At 41.6% G+C, this 24,282-nt stretch overlaps 1 protein-coding gene across 1 annotated transcript in view; it reads right to left on the reverse strand.

Moving 5' to 3' along the window:
* Positions 1–2,937: 2,937 nt before the first annotated feature.
* Positions 2,938–24,282, reverse strand: part of NOC2L (NOC2 like nucleolar associated transcriptional repressor) — a 176,654-nt gene continuing 155,309 nt past the window's right edge. The window contains exons 18-19 of the mRNA XM_068240719.1: positions 5,870–5,986; positions 2,938–3,317 (exon numbers count right to left, since the gene is read on the reverse strand). Of these exons, the coding sequence (XP_068096820.1) occupies positions 3,145–3,317; positions 5,870–5,986 (290 nt within the window). The 3' untranslated portion in view covers positions 2,938–3,144. The remainder of the gene's footprint in view (positions 3,318–5,869; positions 5,987–24,282) is intronic.

Below are 24,282 nucleotides of genomic sequence, written 5' to 3' on the forward strand. Positions count from 1 at the left end.
GACAATCCCTCTTTAACCATTTCTGCCACCCAGACATGAAACTCACATCCGGACGGCTGCTCTGCTGCGGTGCCGCGCTTCAGCCAGCCCCCGCGTAGCCCTGGGATCAGTGAACGGGAACATGGTTCCTGATCACCGATCCGTGTCCCCAGCAGAAAAACCGAAGCGCTCTTTACAAGAGGCTTCAGTCTTTCTGCACGTAAAAATTTCCGCGTCATACTTGTGCTTCCGGTTAGCGAGGAGCACAAGGAGGAAAAAAAGAACTGAAGGTGGCCATCTTGTGGCCAAATAGTAAAACTACATCTACATATTTTTACATTACAATTTACACAGATAACATTAAAAATTAACTGTATTTCCCACACCAAAATATTACCCAAATAAAATTTTATGGGAAAAAAAAAATTACAATTAAAAAAAAAAAAAAGACCTAGTTACCTAAGGGTCTGAACTTTTTAAATATGCATTTGAAGGGGGTATACTACGATTTTTTTTTTTAATTATAAGTTTGTAAATAGTGATGCACGCAAAACGGAAAAAATGCACTTTTATTTCCAAATAAAATATTGGCGCCATACATTGTGATAGGGACAAAATTTAAATGGTGTCATACCCCAGATAAACAGGCAAATAAAATATATAGGTTTTAATTATGGTAGCGTGGATTATTTTAAAGCTATAATGGCCAAAAACTGAGAAATAATGAATTTTTTTCCATCTTTTTCTTATTAATCCTATTAACCTCCCTGGCGGTCAATTAAAACCGCCAGGGGGCAGCGCAGCACTATTTTTTTTTCATATCATGTAGCTAGCCTAGCGCTAGCTACATGATAGCCGCTGACCAGCGGCATCCCCCCACCCCCTCCGATCGCCTCCGGCGATCACAGCAAGCAGGAAATCCCATTCAGAACGGGATTTCCTGCTTGGCTTCCCCAGTCGCCATGTCGAAGAACGTGATGATGTCATCGGGAGTCCCGATCCATCCCTCAGCGCTGCCTGGCACTCATTTGCCAGGCGGGTAGCGGCAAATCAGCGCGGAGCGGCAGTGATCGCATAGTACACGCAGCTAGCAAAGTGCTAGCTGCGTGTAACAAAAAAAAAAAAAATAGCATATCGGCCCACCAGGGCCTAAGTGGTGCCCTGCGGCGGCATAGTCCGTGCTCAGCACGGACTTACCGCCCAGGAGGTTAAAATGCATTTATAAAAATATCATTCTTAGCAAAATGTACCACCCAAAGAAAGCCTAATTAGTGGCGGAAAAAACAAGATATAGATCAATAAATTGTGATAAGTAGTGATAAAGTTATTAGCGAATGAATGGGAGGTGAAAATTGCTCTGATGCATAAGGTGAAAAATCCCTGCAGGCTGAAATGGTTAAAGCATAGAGGAAATTATTATTATTTTTTTTTTTAGAAGGGCCAGCATGCTTTGCTAACAAGAGTTGGCATATAAAATTTGTAAACTTGAAAAAAACAAAACAAAAACAGTAGACCAGAAGCAGTATGTTTTCCTTTTATTGTGTGTGTGTTTTTTTTTTTAACACAAGTTTGATACATATATTTTCCTGCTAGAAAAGTGCGTTTTAAAGGACTTACGAGGCCAAATTCTGCCCCCAAAACCTTAAAAAGTTAACTACCTGCATGAGTTTGTATGGCACGGAGGACGCCGTCTGCGCCCTCCGTGCCGTTCCGCCTGGTCCCCTCTGCGCAATAGCCCCCCGAAAGGCTGCGACCCCACGGTCCGGGTCGGGATCTGCAGCCTGCAGAAAGATGGCCGCCGGAGCTGGCCACGGCTGCGCAGTCCGCATAGCTGCTACTGCGCAGCTCTAGGGCCAACCCCCGATCCACGTAAAAGGCAGCGTGGATCGGAGGGTTGGCCCTAGAGCTGCGCAGCCGCAGTAGCGGCTATGCGGACTGCGCAGCCGTGGCCAGCTCCGGCGGCCATCTTTCTGCAGGCTGCAGATCCCGACCCGGACCGTGGGGTCGCAGCCTTTCGGGGGGCTATTGCGCAGAGGGGACCAGGCGGAACGGCACGGAGGGCGCGGACTGCGTCCTCCGTGCCATACAAACTCATGCAGGTAGTTAACTTTTTTTAGGTTTTGGGGGCAGAATTTGGCCTCGTAAGTCCTTTAAGCCTAAGGATACGAATTAAAAAAAAATACCATAGATGACTGTCAGCAGAGGGCTGAACTGAGGTTTCTCCATCCATGAAAAAAAACAAAACAAAACAAAAGAAATCACAAGAGCAGAGTTCTTTTCTTCCGCTGCGACTGGGAGCCCCTGTGACAGGACTGGTCCATGAGAGGCGCACAACTGCCCGCATTACCCCCATTAGTCACAGACACTTAGGCACACCACATTCACCCAAAGGAAACACTCAGCCCTTTTCACAAGTCCACCGATTAAATGGTTCGTCTGTTGGCCCAGAGAAATTTACAAGAGAAACCATGGCGTTTATACAAAAATATTAATAATACATTGCCACAAGATGTCCTATACAGAATGTTACAGCTGCTTTCAACCAAACAGACCAGGCAGGGCAGAGGGAGATTTGAGTGTAATTAATGATAGATAAAAAATCAATTGTAAAGCTTTCATAGAGGCTCCGTGCATTCATTCTTGGGCTCAGGATATTAGCGGCAATTAGAATTTGATTTACACGGTTGCCTCATGTTTGGAAGTGGCAGGACGTGTATTGCTGTTTATGTTGGACCAGAGCTTCACACTGATAAGAAGTATCCCTCAGGTGGGCCACTTATGAGCAGAATAGCCAACTGGCTGAGATTCAAATTATTACCTGCAGCCATTGAGCCAAACAGCAATTCTGCGTCCCTCAGGAGCCTGTGAATTAATCACTGTGCATCCAGCATGCAGGATTTTTCTAAAGCACTCCATCTCATCGCCACACATTGGGATGCCTGAACGAGGTCTCAAAACTTATTGGTTGTGTAAATCTTGTATTTATTTCTGATTGCACCAGAGCTCTGAGATTCTTCCCCACAGAGGGGTTTTGGGCTGGGGAGAGCAACAATAATCAGCTGTGGCAGTCACTTGATGCTTAATACGTTCCATGCAACACTGGTATGAAGACAGCAAGGAACTCCAGCCAGCCCACAAAGAGTTACTGCTGCCGGGGTTATATATTTACTCATCGTCTGAGAATTCCAGATCCTGCACAATATCTCTCTCCCCCTTGGCTAGTTCCTTGAGATCGGCCTGCGAGAGGCGCTGCACCCCCTTATTATTTTTCTTCTGGTTCTTTTTCTTGTGGGCTCCGGCGTCTCCCCCCTCCTCCTCGTCTTCATCCTGCGATTCCCCTGTGGGCGGAAGAGCAAATATAAATTCTGCTTTATCAGGAAGGAACAAGCTGGCCGAGGGTGGCTCATCACTAATTAATCTCGGCGCTCATTAATTTATCGCTGCTTGCTGCAGCATCCAGATAGAGAGGGCACTTGCCCAAACGGAGCTCGGCGGCCAGATGTGTATGCAGGAGAGCCACCTTCTCATCACACTGCAGAGATTGCCCCTAAACAACACACATTTGCTATATGGTCTGGGATGGGAAGAATATATGAATAGGTAATGTTGGATTTCATACATCAGGGATAGCAATAAAAGCAGAACCCGCCAAAGCCACATACAAAGTATGAATGAAAAACAATGTGTGCAATGCAGCCTCACAGTGTTTTGAACTTACATATACACAGTAATACTATATATATATATATTTATACATCTAGATATCTAGATCTCTCTCTCTATAATATATCCAAGGGGAGTCAGCTGCTTCACAGGTATATCTCCTAAAGGAATGGTGTGCAGCACAACTGACGGTGCCTCTAGGTATACAAGCAACAAGTCCAGAGGGTTGCAGCATACAGCTTGTATTTATTGAGCAAAAGAGGGGGCATAGTTGGAAATTATGGGGTCACAGCAAAATTTTGGGTGCCTCGCGCTAAATTATAAAAGACCTTTGTGCCCTCTCCAGTTTTATGTAGCCAGAGCCGGCTCTAGACTTTTTGCTGCTTGAAGCAAACTTCTGAGGAAGCGTCTGCCCCCTCCCCCGGGATGATCGCACAGCACCGGACGATTTGCTTCGCACGCTACAGTTGCTTGAAGAGGAAGCAGGAGACCGGCTCCCGTAGCGGCGAATATACAGGAAGTACTTTCTTCCTTTATATTGTCGTTACCAGTCCAACTACCCATCAACAGCTTCAATAGAGTGATCTTGTTTGACCTCAGCCGGCAGAACTCGTGCTGTAAATGCTTGGAAAGCTTTCATGTCTCTCTGCTAGCAGAGGATATAAAAACTGAAAGCAGATGTCATCTGCTATGGTCTCATACTGCCCCCTAGTGACAAGAGGCTATAAATACACATTACATCAGTACTATTTAGTAGCAAGGAAATGTAACAAATAAATTAAAAAATGTGCTAAAATAAATTGGCCTGGAACACTTGCAAGCCTCTAAATAAATGAGTAGCTAAATATTTTTGGTGGAGGGGTGCATTAAATTTGACAGAAGAATTAGATGTGCTTATTTAGTTATCCCAAAAAAAACCCTCACATTCTCTTTATGCCTTCAAATTACTTGCCCAGGACACTCCTGGTGGTCAAACAAATGTAGAAGTAGCATAATGGTGGCCATACATGGTACAATTTTTTCATACAATCTTACCATTTCTATGTAATATAAGGGAACTGCCTAAATTATCCTTTCAGTATATTCACTTAATTTACCCTTATACTACATAGAAATGGTAATATTGTATGAAAAAATTGTACCATGTATGGCCACCATGAGAGTGTCTAAACTGGCTTTATGATATCTTGAATTTACTGTGTTGTATTACTTATTGGCTCTGTGGTGCTTAATATGAATGTAAACAAAGGGGTGCTGCTGTAAGAATATAAATATTATGTTAATTTTTTTTCCAGCACACTATGTGCGTTTGTATGCAAAAAAGCATGTGCCTTTTTCTAGACAGCAACTAATGTAATTGACAGAGAAAACTGGCAAAATGTGCAAAATCATCCTGCAAAAGATCATTTATTTTTCTGTGCACAAAAAGCGCATTCAAATGTGAACTAGCCCTTTCATTAACATGAGTTCTTCGTTTAAATCCGTTTTTTCTGTGCAAAAAATGTGCATGTGGGACCCCTGCCTCACTGTTAAATTGGCATAAGGATGTTCATGACTGGTTCTCTTTAAGGAAAGATATTCATAGCACATACGTCAGTGCGCCACTCTCAGCATGGGGGATGGGAGTCATGGTAAAAAGGCCGCATGTAATAAACATTTGCATTTCTCCATTATATGCACATCCTGGTTTGAAGATCTCGCCATAATCTCCGGGAAGGAGCTGTCTGGATGTGCGTACGAGCAAGCGGATGGATGAGTATAGGCCTATGTAAATGGGCACATGGGGGGAGCAGTAGTGCATCGTGCCTGCCAGATCGCGCTCTCCCTGTATCTGGTGATTAATGACACAAGGCCTGCGATAAAGCGTTCTGTCCCACACTGCCTCCACAGCTCATTACCGGCCAGCTGTACGGGGTTAACCCCTCGCTGTCTTACTGATTTTCACTGTAAGAATAGGAAAAGTAGGTTCTCAGCAGCTGCTAGCAATAACATATAGCATAAAATCCTACTGCAGCATCATAATGATCCATGGGAGGCTGCTACTGGGACCAGGGCTGAAAAAGTGGGGTGCAGGTCATTCCCCAGAAACTTTGCAGCTTTTATGTAATAAAACAAAATGTGGGAATCTTGCTTTGAATTACAAACAAGTGCATGGGGCTGCAAAATATATGTAGCCTAATATACTAACACAGGGGCCAGAATAGTTCATATAATATTCCATGCTTACCCTCAAAGTCAATGCTGTCATCATCATCCTCCACCATATACTCCCCTTCCTCTCCATCACTGCTCAGATCAGAATCCTCCTCCATGGAGTCATCATCCTTCTTTGATTTCAACTTTCCTGAACAAAAAAAAAGAAAAAAAAAATATAAAGTCAGGGTAGTGTAGAATGCAGTGGCTATTACTATTACTATTAACTGATTTAAGTGCAAAACTATGTCAGACATCCAAGGCAGACTGAAAAACTCAAAGGAACTTTTCATAATGGTGTAGATCAGCTCAATATCAAATAATGCTATTTTTATTAAGATATTCACATTTATAAAATTAAGAATCAACTTAAATAATCGCCACTGTAAGAGATTGACACTTTTCTGTGATTATCACCAGGCTAAAGTGCTGTTAGTTTTATAAAGGGCAGACTGGGCTGAGAGCCAAATACCATTTGCCGCTTAGAAAGTGAAGATTTGCAAATGTCTTCAATGGAGGAAAGTGATAAAGTTACATTGTTATTTAGGTTGAAAAAACGACATCCATCAAATTTAAACCTTTGAACCTTAGTCTTGGGCAAAGGGTAAATCTTTCACTAACTGGACCAAAGCATTGCTACCTTTATTATAGCTGTGGGTGCCATTCAAATAAAAGAAAAACACCCACGCCCTTATACAATGCAAATAAAGGATCTCATAAAGCTACTGGTACATCCTGTTTAAAGATATCCCACGTCGTTACTCCTCTTGAGAAGAACCCCTTTCTAAATAAGTAGTAAAATCTTCTTTCCTCCATACACAGTTCACGTAACCTTGTCATTTGTACAGGCCTAAGGATCAAAAGGTGATTTGACACGTTTCACTATAGCCCTTGGATGTATACATACATGTTAAATGCAACACAATGAAGTTGTCAGTTTTCCAAGCTAAATAAAGCCAGTTTGTTTTGAGAAGTGAAACGTTCCTTCCCTTTGATTAATTTAACTGTCAGTCTTCGTACCGGTTCTTACTTTAATGCTTACCATTAAAGTAAACCAAAGGTGAGAGTTATAGGGAGGCTGTCATATTTACATATTTGCCTGGTTCTCCTGCTGATCCTCTGCCTCTAATACTTTCAGCCACAGACCCTGAACAAGCTTGCAGCAGATCAGGCGTTTCTGACATTATTGTCAGATTAGCTGCATGCTTGTTTCTGGTGTTATTCAGACACTGCTGCAGCCAAATAGATCAGCAGGGCTGCCAAGCAACTGGTATTGTTTAATAGGAAATAAATGTGGCAGCTTCCATATCACTCTCACCTCGGATTCACTTTAATGAGTTGTGTATCAAACTGTTTTTTTTGTGTTTTTTCCCCTGACTTGAAGTATAATTTAATGTTTAGATAGTTGAAATCACACACAACTTTGACACCATTTCTGCTGCAGCAGTACTTAACCACTCTGGCGTTCATGGCCGCCTTTTTTTTTTTTTTTTTAAATGGTTATTTTTTAGTGTAGCTAGCACTAGGCTAGCTACACTCTGCCCCCAAGTCTCCCGGCACTGTGTCCACCCCTCCGCTCGCCACCGGCGATATTTACCTGGCCGAGATCCCGCGATGGCCGAGACTTCCGCCATAGCCTCAGGCGTTGCTATGGCGACGATCGGACATGACATCATCGCCGTCATGCACAGTTCCGATCGCCGCCATAGTGACCCCTGGAGGCTATGGAAAGGCTGCGGTGGCGCAGGCTGGGGGGGATCAAAAGAGCGGCGATCGGTGGTGGGAATGGACGAGTTGAGCTACCGACGAGGTGGTTAATGTAATTTTTGTGCAGTGGTCAATCTCTGCAAGCAACTATAATGCTTTACTTCCACCCTGAAGATTTAATGACGAGATGCCACACCATAACCGTCTTCAGCCGTTGCTTCGTTCATACTAGATTTTAAAGAGGTTTTAACATACAAAGCCTTCAAGCTTTGCTGCCTGATCAATCTTTTCTACATACACTGTATCCTGCCACATTTATGATCCATTCATGGATTTCATTCAAACAGGTCTTTGTTAAAGTGGACCCAAACCAAACATTTTTTTTTAATTAAAAATATTTAGTTGCACCACTGACACATACAAAGATAAATAAACACTCCTTCAAGCCTATGAGCATTTCAGTGCATGCTTTTCACCCGTCTCTTTTCATTACTAGGCTTATACAGGTGTCAGCCATTAGCAATTCCTCCTTTGCCGGACACCACCTACTCCACCAGTCTGCCGTATTCTGTCCTGGCAATATGAAAGGAAGGGAGGGGTTCCTCCAATAAATGTAAAATATTTTATATTTGTCATCATGCAGCTGAAAAAAGGCTGCTATTTATTATTATAATTTAGAAAATAGATTTTATTTCTGAAATCTTGTATTTTTAATTTGAGTCCACTTTAAAGAGAATCCGCACTCTAAAATTTTTACAGCAAAAAGCATACCATTCTATTCATTATGTTCTTCTGGGCCCCTCTGTGCTGTTTCTGCCACTCTCTGCCTAAAACTGGCAATTACAAGCCAGGATTGCAGCAGTGTTTACAAACAAACTAACCAGCTTGTGATAGGCTCACATAAGCAGAGTGTGAGAGTCATACAGAGTGCGCAGGGGGCCTGCAGAGGGTGTGTATCGCTTCTATCCAATCACAAGCAGCCCTGCACATTCCACACATTCAAGCCTTAGCCAGACAGAAGGAAACAGATTACATCATATAACAGAGATAACACAGCCACTGTGCAATTAGGAAAGGCTGCAGTAAACCAGAGCATATTAGAACAGGCAAAGGAACTTATAGGATAGAAGAACTAAGGCTGAAAATTTTGTTACAGAGTCTCTGTAAGGTGCATACACAGGAACTAAAAACATAACCCACAGGCACTGGGACTTGATCAGGGCAGGTCTGAGTGACATAGATGTACCGCTAGGCTACAGCCTCTTGCCTAGTGCTGCTATGGAGTAGCGCATGACAGACTGGATAAAGAGGAAAATAATACAATTGGCCAAGATGATCTGGCATTCTGGGCTTTAATTCTGATTCATTACCTTTGTCACGGATATGTATGTGTAGCATGACAGCTGGGTACTCCCATTAATAAGCCAAGGCAATCTGCTATATACTAAACCAGAGCTCCTGGGACACAATATATTGGGCATGATTCACATAACCTTTTCACCTGTTTTCATCTTATCTATGTTACATTTTTAAGCTAACAAAGAGCAAAAATATAATATAATTAAGGTAAGAAAAGTAATATTGAGATGATGTTAATCAGAAACTACTTTGAGTGATTATTTTGCTTGTAAATGAGCTGAAAGGTTTTTTTTTTGTTTATTAATCAGGTGATAAGTTATGTATGAGAAGTTTTGTGAATACAGCCCATTGCAGTGTTCTCCCCAGAATTTTATTCCAGCCGGGTGGCATGAAAAAGTAGCCGGGTGGGTCGAGATGAAAATGCAGGGCAACTCTGCTTACAGCATAGGAGGAGGTGAGGAGGTGAGCCGATGACAGCCGGGTGGTCACCAAATCTAGCCGGGTGGAGCACCCGGCTAAAAGAGCCTGGGGAGAACACTGCCATTGTATGGCATTCATGGTCAACATATCTCTGCTTGCCCAATAGACTGTCCTACTGCTTATCACCTGTCTGGCATTTGCTGTATTATTTCTATTCTTATTACAGTGACTCATCCACTGTTTTTTTTAGAGGACAAATACTGCTGTATCATCACACTGCCCTAGAATCAGTGCCAAGTTCGTCTCCATACAGTCTCTTCAGCAGTTTTCTGACAAACCCATTTGCCAATCTAGAAAGTGGTAATCCATGGCCACTTGGCTCCGTATTCAGTCTATATTAGGTCCCGGGCCTCAAGAGGTGAAGCAAACTGCAGCCTAATCAACATGTCTTCACATAGTTTTGCAGTTTGCAGGCAGAGTTCCTACAGTGCAGCTCTGACTGGCACCATGAAGAAGATACTTTTTTTTTTTAGAAGGAAGAAGATCTCACAGGTGAAGTGGCTGCAGAAAAGAGTCACTTACGGGCTGCAAGAATATTCATGGGCCCAGCTCTGCTGCCTAACTGGGCCATAATATGCTGTATGGCAGAAGCGATTCAAGGCTCCATTAAAGTGAATGGAGCTTTGAATAGCCACTTTAAGGTAAATATGTTCAATTAACAATGCAAAGATGTACCAGAGGTTCATCAATTCTTTTTACTTGTAAAACCAGGAATTATATCCCATCTCCCTCCCAATAACACAGACACCCTTTTACCCCCAAAGCATTATGTAACACCATTAGTACAGCCATAAAGCCCCCTCCCTCCTATGTGCAGCCATAAGAGTACTGTAAAGTTTGCAACTATGTCATTATGGCAATATTTTATGTTTATTATTTAAGTACTAGTAAAAAAAAAAGCCCCCTGTTAAAAAACGGGTGCTAGGTCACAGCCGCTGCCCCCTGCAATGCGCGCACATACGCGTCCTGCTTGCTTGTTCCCCACCACTGTCTGAAGTATATGATGAAATATAATGAGAACCTCTGTGAACCACACACAGCAAACTGTCAGATCCGGCCCTGTGTCCTAACTGCCCTGGCTGTGCACATGCTCAGTACAAAAAAGCCAGGGACACGCAACCATTCAGTTGACACAGGGACACTTGTATTTTATTGTATGGGATATCATGATAAAGGTGATTTAAGTGGAAAAAAAACTATAGCTACTGATATCAAAATTGTTTAATGATTACAATCAGACATATTCCCTTCTGTTTATAAATACATCTCTGCTCTGGCTCTTGTGCTATTGCCACCTTTGGTAGAAACAACCCCAGATAAGAGTTTCTGATATCTGTTTAGTAGTTCCTGAAATGGGCTGGGCATTTTTCCCGAGTCTTCCACACAGAGAATTTTCAGCTGTTGAATTTTGGGATGCTTCTTTTAAACACCACTAGCTTCAAATCCTCACAAGATAACTTTAGATTTAGATATGGGCTTGGATCTGTTTATTCTGGGACCCACCTTTTTTCAGTCACTCTCAGTGGGCTTACTGGCATGTTTAATGTCATTGCCATGTTGCAGAGTCTATATTTAGTTGGTCTTCAAGCCACAACATTTTTTTTCCATCATGCTTTACAATTTGTATCAAGTTCTCCCGATGTAATGCTGTATGATATTCACCAAATGTCTTCTGGTACTGTGGACAACAAAGCACATTGCTCCAGATGTCCTGGTCCCCGCCTAGGTATTCATATGCACAATTGGAGGAAAAAGGCACCCTGGTTTGATAAAAGTGTATAAAAACAGCTTAAAACAATAAAGGATATGAGGTAGCTTACCTCATTGACGAAATCTCTGTAATTTATACAAAAGATTTTTTATTTTAGCACAGGCAAAAATAAAAAAAATCTTTTGTATAAATTAGAGATTTTGTCATTGAGGTAAGCTACATCATATCCTTTATCATTTTTAAGCTGTTTTTAGATGCTTTTATCACACCAGGGTGCCTCTTTCCCCAAATTGTGCATAGTATACCCCCATACTGCTACCGTTTGAGGGGTGGGTACAGACTGCCGGTGGTCCACACCCCGGTGGACATCTGTCCTTGTTGTTTTTCCTAAGAAAGTGACCACCTCTAGGTCCTGGTCAGGACCACCCCGAGTGGAGTCGGGTTCATTGTCTACACCTGCTTCCTGTGGTCGGTTGCCCTATGCAACACACTTTTGTGAGTAGTTACCTTATCCATCATCTTCTTCACTTTACGTACCAAACATATTGCACTACTGGGCTCCTGTTTTTTGTCTCCTGTGTTTTTCCCACAGAGTGCTGAGACACTCCACCACAGTTTCAATTAGGTATTCATATATTCTGGTCCTGTTGTTCTTTCTGGGCAGCTAAGGTTTCCTCCTTACCATGTAGATCTAATTTGTGAACTTTTTTTTAATTATAAAGTAACCCACTTTTAAAAAATAGTGTTGAGAACTACCTGTATGCCATTTGAGATTCTAATTACAGACTTCTTTCAGTGACTTGCATTCTGAATTGCTAAGAACACCTGGTGACGCTGGCAAGTCTTAAATATTCTATACTTGATTATTATCTGCACAGTGGATATCCAATGGCTATGACATTTATGTGGCTCTTTTTCAATGCATTCGAAGAAGACCTCATGGAGCTTTTTTGATACAGTACAATGCTCTAAATCTTTGCACATGATTCTGCATGTATGCGAGTCCTTTTGCATTTAGGTTGAATTATACTACAAGATGTAAATAGTACATCACATTTTATATTATCCATCAATTTCTAGGCTCTAAGAAGTGAAACATTTCCATGGTGTGAATGTGCTTCTTCACAAGGTTGCATATATGCTAAATTAAGCAGAACACACACATTCATGGCCCCACGGTTTGGATTGTGCCTACTTGGCCAACCTTGGTAGATGGACATTTCTAGCCACTAGCAAGGAATCATTAGCATCTCTGTAAAGGTCCTCATACAACAAGGTCATAGTACCTCCAAAGAAAAAGAATGTAATTTTAGCTGGACATTTTGTCACTACTGAATGGGACTTTTCCAGTTCAAATGAGGTGACAGAATATAGGCATTTATATCCTCTATAATAAAACCCAAGTGTCTCTGCGTCTCATGTTTTGTAGCACTGCGCATGTGCAGGGAAGTACGCAGAGACACTGAAGGGGTGGAAGGGGCAGCTGTGTGTACGAGAGTGCGTACGCGGCGGATGTGCGCGGCAGGTGGGTGCGCGGAGACAGACCTAGCCCATTTTTAATTGGGCTAAGGTCACTAGTATACTCATAATTCACTTACTGCAGCAACAAAGAGTCTTGCAAGACTGACACAGGTTATGCAGATTTAATTGTCCATTTATTTTTGGCTGAAGATAGTAAACAGTATTGTATATTGACACTAAATGGTGTTGCAGGCACACTACCTTATTAATAATAAATGGTGACTTCAGTTAGATATAGATGGCAGCTTGCAACAAAGTTTCATTTTTTTTGTCCAAAATTAGTATTTGCCCATGCTCAAAGCATTATTTATTATGCTTGATGTGGAGGTAGACCAAAGAATCCTGGCCTGCAGAGACTTGAACCCTCTATGCTGGGCTATGTGCTAATTCCAGTGTAAAAATATTTGCTCTCCTAAGTATACTACATGCACCATGTTGGGGTGGTTATGGCTGAATGGGTGGCCAAAGGTCTGCTAGTTAACTAAAATCCTTAAAGGATACCCAAACTGACATGTGACATGAGGAGATAGACATGTGTATGTACACTGCCTAGCACACAAATAACTATGCTGTGTTCCTTTTTACTTTCTCTGCCTGAAAGAGTTAAATATCAGGTAGGCAAGTGGCTGACTCAGACAGAAAGTGAGTACAGTCTGACCATCACTGATAAGAAATTCCAACTATAAAACACTTTCCTAGCAGAAAATGGCTTCTGAGAGCAAGAAAGAGGTAAAAAAGGGGAATTTCTTATCAGTAAGGGTCACACTGTAGACACTTCCTGTCTGAGTCAGGACTGAGTCAGCGACTTGCATACCTGATATTTAACTCTTTCAGGCAGACTCAAAATCACAAAGGTCCGGCACCACACAAGGTGAATAAAGCTTAGTGGTAGTTTATTGCAGCATCAAGCAATAGATACAAAGGCAACGACAGCCCGCTGTTTCGGCCTATAAGGCCTTTGTCAAGTTGCCTTTGTCAAGTGCAACTTGACAAAGGCCTTATAGGCCGAAACAGCGGGCTGTCGTTGCCTTTGTATCTATTGCTTGATGCTGCAATAAACTACCACTAAGCTTTATTCACCTTGTGTGGTGCCGGACTTTTGTGATTTTGAGATTGTTTGACCCCTAGGTACAGGGGTAAGGACCTGGCACACCTTTATCTTGGAAAGTGCTTTTTTTCTTGGTGCTCCTTAACTGTTGTTTCTACTCTTTCAGGCAGAGAAAGTAAAAAGGAACACAGCATAGTTATTTGTGTGCTAGGCACTGTACATACACATGTCTATCTCCTCATTTCACATGTCAGTTCGGGTATCCTTTAAGTTGATGCTCTGGCCAAGCTGAGAAAAGGAAAGAGGAAGAAAAGACACAATTTGTGGAAAATCATTCTTCTTCACAAGGACAAAACTTCTGTCCATAGTACAGTCTGTAAAGCAGTATCTGATTGTTAAAAGATCCCAATGTTGGGCCAACCATCTTACTCACTGGAATCAGGCCCATGTGACTTATTTATTTTTTCAAAAAGGTGAAATCTACATTGAAGGATGTTCACTTTTACACAGTGCATGTGGTAAAGGAAAAAATAGCATCGCTAGCAGAGCGGGTAACACTGGATGACCTATAACACTGCCACAGATTTTAATTAGCCCTCCAGTGACTGACAAGTACAGCAAACAGTAGCCCTATAGAAGAAATACAGCTATCATTTCCCCATGTAAAAAAGCAGCATTTATTACTACCAAACAAAACATGCAGTAATAGCTACAACAACCCTCCCCCACATTATGAAGTGTGATGACCATTCTTCTCGCCAACATGGCTGTAGGTCTGTTTTGTCCAACACCCTCACTTATAGAAAAGAAACTCTAATGTACTAGCCTTTGTCTCAGTCTTTTGATGGGTTTTGTATTTTCTCCTTCCAAACTCAAGATACAGCTAAAGTTCTTGGGATTTCACCATTAAATCTATAGCAAATATATCCAACTGCAGTGTTGCACTGTTTGATACAGTGCAACGCTATGAGCAGCCAATCTACGGCAGCTCACCAGCAACTTGATCAAAATTATAATTACAATTTGGTATGCTGCGTTATAGATAATAACCAAAATTCAATAACGTGTATATGGCCATCTTTACTCCACTCATTTTGCAAAAATCAAGATTATATCAGTGAAGCACACATTTACTCTACTTACAACGCTCTGTACAGATAGGCTGCCCCATACAGAACTGTTATTTCCACATACCATCCTGCATGAACTGTGCCAACAATCACCTCTCATCCACTCAAGTCGCCTATCTTCATTCTCGTATACAATATGTTTAGGATCACTATCCTACTGAAAAGGTAAACCTTCACCTCAGTCTCACATCTCCTGCAGACAAACAGGTTTTATCAGGAACTGCCCTGTATTCAATGCCACCCTTCAACCCTGACCAGTTAACCCCAAAAAACATCCAACAGGATGCCACTGCTCCCATTTTGGTTTGCTGTAATAATGTGGCCCTGGTGTCAAGTGCTGGGCTTTTGCCCCCACATGGTACTTCCCAGGTTTAATTTTAGTATCATCTGCCCAAATAACCTTCTTCCGTGTGTTTGGTTGTGTAAACTCCAAATTAATTTTCTCATTGCTTGAAGTAGTAATGAATAATCTTTCAAAGCACCAAAATCTGTCCAGTTGAAGCTACCTTACTACACTTTAGAGATCAACGATATCAGATCTTGTAAACCGACATTTCCAGGATCAATGTTCTAAAGTCTAGAACTGTACCTGGAAAGCAGGCAAGACTGAAAGCTTTCATCTACCAACAAAGAGGGGACAGAAATATCTAAAAGAATGGCAAGAATGCGTCTTCTCATATCAACAGACTGCGGCAGCATGACTGCCTGCGCTTCCCCAGGATATTTGCCAGCGGTAGCTGTTCACCTCCTATCTATTGTTGCCTCCAGCACTATGCTATAAGAAGCAGGATCTTATTGCTGTAAGCTACAGAGTATGCATAATCCAGGTATAAGGAATAAATTAAGGTTTAGGGCTCTTTCACACAATAAAAAACAGAAACATATCGGCACACCATTCTATGCATTAGCATGCTTTTTGGGGGGCTTTTTTCCTGCATTTTCTGGTCAAAAAATGCATTTGGCAGTGCATTAAAAAATGCTCTGCTATGCAGCACATCGTGTCAACACTACAATTAATTTTAATGGCAATTCACAAGTACATGCAATTTGAAAAAAACCCAAGTGTATTATTTCATTTCCTTACAATGGCAATGAAAGGAATGAAACTCCGAGGTTTAACAGTTTTCAGTCAATTTTAAATGAATGATTATTAGGGATGAGCAATGGAATTAGGAGTTCTGCCATTTCCACTGACTTCAATGCATTCCACCTCACTTCCAAATTCAGTCTGGAAGGGAAAAGAGCATGATAGAACCTATTATTTCATAACACGTTCATGGTTTCCAGTGTTTTACAGAGTACATTGAACAGTTCATGCCATAAAGTGTCCTACAAAGGGACTCGCAATATAATGGTCCTGTTATAGTCTAGTGCCAGGTATGGGAAGCCAATGAACCTATCAGTATGTTTTGGAATGCAGAGGGTACCAGAGAGCCTAGAGGAAACCCACCCACTAGCCACTAACCAATTCCAAATCTCTGTTAAAGGAATACAGCAGTTGGAATGTCAGAAAAGCAACTCATGGAGTAGAGCACCAGAAAAAAAATGATATATATTATTTGCAAAGGAACCATGCAATACCCCAAAATTAGCTATGCAGAAACACCTGAGCTTAGTGTGCAGCAAAGAGCACTCAATTACTGTCCTGGTAGCCAGAAGTTGTGGTGATTCAGTGTGCCTAAATGATTAGTAATTAGGTGCATAGTTCCTTTATTCATTATGGGGCATATCAAAGTTGTGACTGCAGAAGGCCAGTGTGATTTATAAAAAGCATGGGCAGAACACTTGAATTCTGACAAGCACTATACATACAGGTGTGCCCAATATAAGTAAAGGGTCTTTAATTAAAGGTGAATTAAAAAAAATGCATAGCTCTTCCCCCAACTACCCTCTTATCCCCCATGCAGGCACGTATTGACCAGTAATAGGAGCCAGCAAGTATGGGAATCCACTCCATAAGCAATAGTAATCAGGTCTTATGGTTGTCAAAATTAGGATATGATGCATAGTGGAAGTTAAAAATATCTCAGGTAAAATAAGTACTGTTCTTTATTTTAACCTCTTGTAGTTCCAGGACATAGATTCTACGTCCTAATTAGTGCTGCTTTAGGTTCTAGGACGCAGAATCTACATCCTGGCTAAAACCTGCCAGCCTGCTGTGCACGCTCACGCGTGTACATGTGACGGTGCACGCTTGTGCACATGCATGGTCCTTTGAATGATTGTTGCTAGCCAATAGCAACAATAATTTAATAAAGTTAGGGGGAAAAAAACTTTTCAAAGTTAAAAAAAAAAAAATTAAAGTGACATGGTCCCAATGAAATAAAAAGTGTTTTTGTAATCTCCAGTTAATTTTAAACCCCAGCCTAGCCTATTAACCCATTATTAACCCCTACAACACCTATATAACTGCTTACAAACTTTTAATGACTGCCACCCGTACCAATTGGTTGCGATCACTAGGGCAAAAGTTTGGGGCCCCAATGCGCTACAGATATATTGCTCTGATGTTGCCAAACAATGCCTCCATACAGCACTATGGCCCCAGAACTGTTGCCCTAGCGAACGCATCTGATTGCCGCAGACGTGCAGACTGGGGATAACAATCCGCCACATGCTCAGCTAGGAGTATAATATGGCATATAGGGTATCGTTTTAACCGGGAAGAGCCAACAAATGTATTTCTATGTGTTTTATAACTGTGGGATGTGTCATGTGAAAATTAAGAAGGGTGAAAAATGAAACATCGGTATTTGCTGCATTTGTGTCTTAATTTTTCCCCATAAAAAATTATATTATATTACATAAAATATTTTTGGGAGAAAATTATCACCGAAACAAAGCCTAGATTGTACTGAAAAAAAAAAAAAAGATATATCACTAAGACGGCATAAGTAATTAAAAGGTTACAGCTGTATCAAAACGACACAGCTATAGTGTCAAAAATGTCAGGAACCGTAAGGGGTAAAAAACGCAGAACGCAAACCGCAAACCAATTAAACAGTTACCTTCTCCTCCTCTTGGATTGCTTGGAAAATGCTTTCCCAGCAACTGTACTCACCATAATCCCCCATATCCTGAACAGAGGCCCAAACATCAGGATGTTTGAATTTTTTGCTGAGGATTCCCATTGTTCTTTTCATCTTGACCAATGGGAACTGTCAGCAGCAAACTTAAATAAGTCCTGCTGGAAAAATCAAAATAAGCTCCACCAATTTATATATTTCCTTCCTTATTTGTTTATGGTTAAAAACCTGAAAGAGAACCTGAGGTGCCAAACGTGTGAAAAAGTAAATAAATAAGGAGAGGGAAACCTCTGTTCCTCCAGTAGATTCCCACTCAGTCCTCTGGTTCTCCTCCGCTGCCTGGGACCTCCTAAACTGGTCCACAGCAGCCAGATTTTTGCCCACTGGAAAAAAAAAAAATCGCTGAAAACCCCAGTATGCATTCTATTAGGATGTTATTATAGTGCTTAGGAAAAGTATTATTTGAAAAAGTGGCAGTAAATTATGCTTTAGGAAAACGACAGTTTGTTCACAGTCATAAGGAGGAAAATATACAGTATAATAGTTATATATTATGATAGACTTTCTGCACCACCACATGTACCCAGTGACATGCCACCGGATCTGCCCACCCAGAAAATCGTCACCAAGACTCTTGGGACTAATATCACAGTGGTGTTTAGTGTTGAAGTTGTGCAAAATATACATTCAGCCAGTTATCAGAAGAGAAATAAACAAAATCCAAACAGGCGCTCTAGTCTGATACTTGTGGAATAATTATATTTTGGTTTCACTTGAATGTCTACTCTATTATTCAGCACTGACCTCTGAAAAAGTGACTTCAACTCACAAAACGTGTAAGGCTTATAAGTACCAACGTGGCATGATAATATACCTAGCTGGATATACATTATTTTTGAACACAAGATCTACTGAATTATACGGCATTTATACTAAATTACCGAATATACCCGGATATAAGTCGACTTCATGTATAAGTCGACCCCAATATTTGACCCTCTTAAGTTGGACATTTTTTAATTACTCAAATATAAGTCTATCCAGCAAAGTTTATGGCTGCACTTCATAAAATATTGTAACTATTTACCGCTCCTAGTACCCAAGTGCAACCAATAACTGCTCCAGGCCCCCATATGCAGCCATTAACCCTATCCTCTTTTGAACCCCCTCCCACCCACCACTACCTAAAGAGGTGCTGCTACCCCCCACAGTGCCAGTTGCCAGCTTGCCTAATCCTCCTCCCAACACCTAAAGTGGTTCTGCATCTCTTTGCCACCCCACCCCCCCGTAAACCCCCCACCCCGCAACACTGAAGCGGTTAGCTTCCTTGGCTCCTTTCTCCCACCCACCACAACAATGGATGTCCTGTCACTCACCACTTTAGCTCTGCATCCTCTTAATCCCCTACGTAATACAATGTAATGTGGACGAACACGGAAGTCCCGTCCTTCACTATAGCGCTGCATCCTCTCACATAATACAATGTAATGCAGATGAACACGGAAGTCCCGTCCCTCACTACTCTAGTGCTGCATACTCTCGCATCCTCTGCTCACGCTGGACTGCATGGCGTACCTTCCATTCCTGATATCATGTGGCATCGACGTACACCATGCAGACCATCGTGAGAAGAGGATTCCAGGGGCTGCAGAGCTAGCATGGTGAGGGACGGGACTTCCATGCTCGGGTGCACTGCATTGTATTACGCAGGAGGAAGCAGCGCTAGAGTGGTGAGGGATGGGACTGGTGTTTGAGCGCACTACATTGTATTACTGGGGGAGGGGGAAACGGAGACAGAGGCACACACTATTTAGGTTTTGGTGGGTGGGAGGACGGAGACAAAGAAGCTAAAAGCTCCAACGCTGCTGGGAGGGGGAGAAAGGGAGGCAGCCCCCCAATACTGGCTGTAAGTGGAGAGATTTAGGACGGACTCGTGTATAAGGCGACCCCCCCCCCCCCCACACACACACTTTTAACCTGTGAGTCAGTGCTAAATTTCTCGACTTATAGCCGAGTATATACAGTATATGGCATTGGCATAAAATTTGGCTACGGCAATGTCTTTACACAGATTTTTTTTTTTTACTGAAAGGTCAGCTTGTGATTGTTCGTAATCTCCTAAAATAATGATGTCATTGCAGCCTGTAGTATAACCACCGTTATTGAAGATACTTTTTTTTTTTTACCCCAACTTGTTACCCTCGGTACTATAGTTCTATGCAGTAGTGATAGGAAGGCTTTGTAGATTTTTTTGCTGTTCAGATGTAAGACATGCAGCGTACTATCCACAGCAGATATTTTCAAGCAAGTCCAGTGAGGTCTGAAGAAAAAAAATTGACAACTTTTAAACTACACCTAAGCTGGTCGTTTTTTATATAATTTGATAGAAATCCGTGCCACAAAATAGCGGCATGATTGATCGACCAATATCTGGCTGAAATTGATTGAATCGGTCAATTGTACCAGATAGAAGGTTTTATTTGATTGGTGGGGGGGGGGGGGGTCAGGAGCAGCAGCAGATAGCCCATAAGGTTGCACTGCTGCGGTTACATAGAATACATTTCATGCTCTAATCGATTAAAAGTCTATGTGCAGTGTGTGGAGAGATTCAAATCAGATTCCTATCTGATCAGATGATTTGAGAAGGATCCAGGTTTTCCACACATCTACCAGTGCATAATAATGAGCCTTATGCTGGGAATACACATTGCGATTTTGCAGTCGATTTGCCAGTCGATCGTGTTAGGATTTGTTTTTCCGCTCTATACTCTTATCTCTTCTAATCAATTTCCTTTCACTTCTATCAGAAATCGAGGGTAAAACGACCGAAAGTGAGATCGGACATGTCGGAAATTATCTATCGAACCATCTATCTGCCTCAAAAACGCATTGTGTTTTCCCAGCATAAGGCTTAGCTAGATTTAAGTGGGGTAGTCCATAGCTATTATTAAGTAAGACATCTTACTCTGTGTAAAAATGTGCTGCATGATGGACTTAGTATAATTCAGTGAGCCTTGCTGATCCAGAACTCTATTTTTCTGCATTGTGTGATGTTAAATCAGTTCCAACTAAGAGAAAAGCTTAGGAGACTGTTTTTATACAAAAGACTCCACAGAAGACTGACTAAAGGCCAGTGCACACGCTTGATTTGTAGGAACGACGGGTCCGTCAGACCCTCCCGCTGGGTGGGCGTTCCAGCGACAGTCCGGCGTGTGTACAGTCTGTCAGGCAGACTGATAAGGCTGTTTCTTAATAATCCGCGCAGCGGATCATTAAGAAACAGCCTTATCAGTCTGCAGACAGACTGTACCAACGCCAGACTGTTGCTGGAACGCCCGCCCCATGGGAGGGTCTGACGGACCCGTCTTTCCTACAAATCAAGCGTGTGTACTGGCCTTAAACTATAATGATTCCATGTCAAACCTAGACTGAATGCTCAGTCGGGGATTCTTATCACAGCTGATAACAGACAGATTAAAGTGGATTCGAGATTAACTTTTACTCATTGCATAATTGTGTTCCTTTCCTATAGTTTATAGGGCATGCCTCAAGCCAAATACTTTTTTGTTTTTGTTTTAATACTCCAATTCCCTATAAACTAAACAAGTCCCACCCACAGTTTTCAGAGAGCCTTGGCAGTAGCAAGGGCTCATGGGAGCTCAGTCTGGGCAGGAGGAGGGGGAGGTATTACTAGCCAGAGATTTCAGAGGCAGAGGGGAGGAGGGAGGAGGAGGGGGGATTAGTTGTTAATCAGTCTGAGTGCTGATGGTGCAGATAAGCCTGCCTCTGTGTAATGTTTACAAACAACATGGCTGTTATCATTGTATCATAGGAAGAAATAATCATATGCTATTAAAGCAGTATGCAGACAGATTTGCTGTTTAAACCATCTAAACTGTACATAAGATATATAGATAAGTTACTTGTTATAGTTAGTTTTTCATCTCGGATCCGCATTAAGCAGAGAATAATTAAACTAAAAGCAGGGTAGGTGTTTACTGTCATGTTCCCACTGATAAATGTCATAAAATACATGAGGGTGCTTCGTCTCTGGTTCTCTTTAACACCCCAGGGCTAACCACTGCTTCAACAACTGCTTCAGTCACCACCACTAACTCCAGTTGCCATTCCAACCACAATTACTTCTATAGGGGCTTCGCCAAAGTTTAATGTCAGCAATGTGTTACTAGAACATAGGACTGAAAAGATTAGAGGGGTGGTTTAGTCTTATAAAATGGTTACCGACATGCAAATGTAGGTTGAGATTAATGATCTACAAGGATATATCAGAAGAACAATAATGAATGCAAACTCAGACTTACGCACTACTGAGATAAGTTATCCAGTTATTTTAAGAAATGTATGTTGACACGGGTAACATATTGGGGTCACCCTTGCTTCATTATGAGAAGTTTCGTCAGCAAAGGCAGTGGAAGGCAGACAGCAGGGAGCTCGAAAATCTATGGCCTCCACCAAAGTCACCCTTACTCTACAACCTATGCAACACAATTACAGTCGCCATCGTAAGCAGATCACAACCATTATAGATGAGAAACACATTGAAAATGCCCTCCAAATAAATACTAGCAAAAAGGAAGGAAGAGAGACCCCTACTCCCCCCCCCCCCCCCCCTTCCAAACGAGAGAGAGAAGGTGCTGGAGATGGAGTTAACCAACAATATTCTACCTAGAGAAGTCCATCACCATTTGTCCACACAAAATGGAATCAAGAAGACATCAATGCATACATTGTGGTAAAGAAATAAATAACAGAAGAGAATCAGGTTTCTCTACAGTACAGGAACCATAATTGAGTCATCAAAATATTCTACAGATTGGTAGAGAATTCCTACAGTAGGTATTGCAGTTCAGCAGGAGCAGGAACCTGATTGGTTATGTGAACCTGAACCACAACTTCCTTTAATTTCAACAGATAAGGTTGATAGTGGTTATTCTAACGGAGCACATAAATGTGTCAGACGTCAAAAGGGGGTGGGGACCACGTAAGTTGTTTGAGAAGTGTGTTAAGTTGCCCATCAATGATACAACCTTGATTATACAAGCTTGCCATGTGATGTTTTTTCCATTTTCTAATGTTCTAAAGAGTGAGGGCTACTACGGTAACCATGTACTAATTACCCTAGTAGGGTTGACCATTTGGAGGGGCACTTATTACAGAAAGGCTCTAGATTATAACAGAAATCTCCCCCATACTGAAATCCCACCTCATGCTACGGTCACCAGTGGCAGGGAAAAGCCCCTTGCTGTTATCACTGGACAAAGAGGATCTGGAAGTTGAGCAATTAAGGCTAAAACTTAAATACGTACACACAGAGATGAATCGGAGATCGTACAAATATGCAGAAAAGGTTAAAGGATTTCTCTCGTCCATTGACATTTCATTACACATCCCCCAATTATTTCGTAGTAGCAAGTTTTTTAATGCTTAGGCACCCAAATATAATGTCACACAGTTCTATGTGTATTAAAACATTTGAAAAAATAACATTTGTGTTAGGCAGTCGCTAGCTGTTAACGCAGCCACAAGCAAGAACTGTAATTGAATCAGGCCCTAATTGCTTCTAAACAGGGGCTGATGTATAACAAATTCTTAAAGGGGCACTATGCTGAAAAATTGTGAAATTTAAAATATGTGCAAAAAGAGGCAAATAAGAAGTACATTTTTTCCAGAATAAAATGAGGCATAAATTACTTTTCTCCTATGTTGCTATCACTTACAGTAGGTAGTAGAAATCTGACAGAAGCGACAGGTTTTGGACTAGTCAATCTCCTCTTCATAGGGGATTCTCAGCAAGGCTTTTATTCTTTATAAAGATATTCCCTAAAAAGCATTTAAACAATGCTGCTGGCCAGCTTCCCTGCTCGCTACACAGTTTTTTGGCAGTTGGACAGTTCAACTGCCACTCACTAAATTTTAAGCGACGCCTCACATCCAGCACATGTGTTATTTGAACATCTGCCTTCTGGAAAACGTTTTAGACTTATAAAAACTAAGACAAATAGACTAAAGAACAGTTTTTATTCTTCAGCCATTTCTATGTTAAATGCTGCTAAGTGGGCATGTTGATAGGGGTGTGCAATGCAATGTATGTAAGAATGGAATATTATGCTGTTTTTGCTTTTGCTGGAAAATTGCACTTAAGAATTTTGTTGCACAATTTCGGTTGTTACAATGACAAAGATTTTCTATTCTATTTCTATCTTCTATCTAATTGCTTTTGAAAATAAATAAATCCCTGAACATCGGCCCATGAAGCGATAGACTAGTCCAAAACCTGTCGCTTCTGTCAGATTTCTAGTACCTATGTGACAGCAACATAGGAGGAAAGTAATTTATAGCTCATTTTACTCTGGAAATAACATACTGTTTTGCACCACATATTTAAATTTTAAAATTTTTCACAATAGTGCTTCTTTAAAGCCAATGGGTACCGCTAATAAAAAA

This window comes from Hyperolius riggenbachi, chromosome 6 (genome assembly GCF_040937935.1).
Source record: "Hyperolius riggenbachi isolate aHypRig1 chromosome 6, aHypRig1.pri, whole genome shotgun sequence".
Classification (NCBI taxonomy): Eukaryota; Metazoa; Chordata; class Amphibia; order Anura; family Hyperoliidae; genus Hyperolius; species Hyperolius riggenbachi.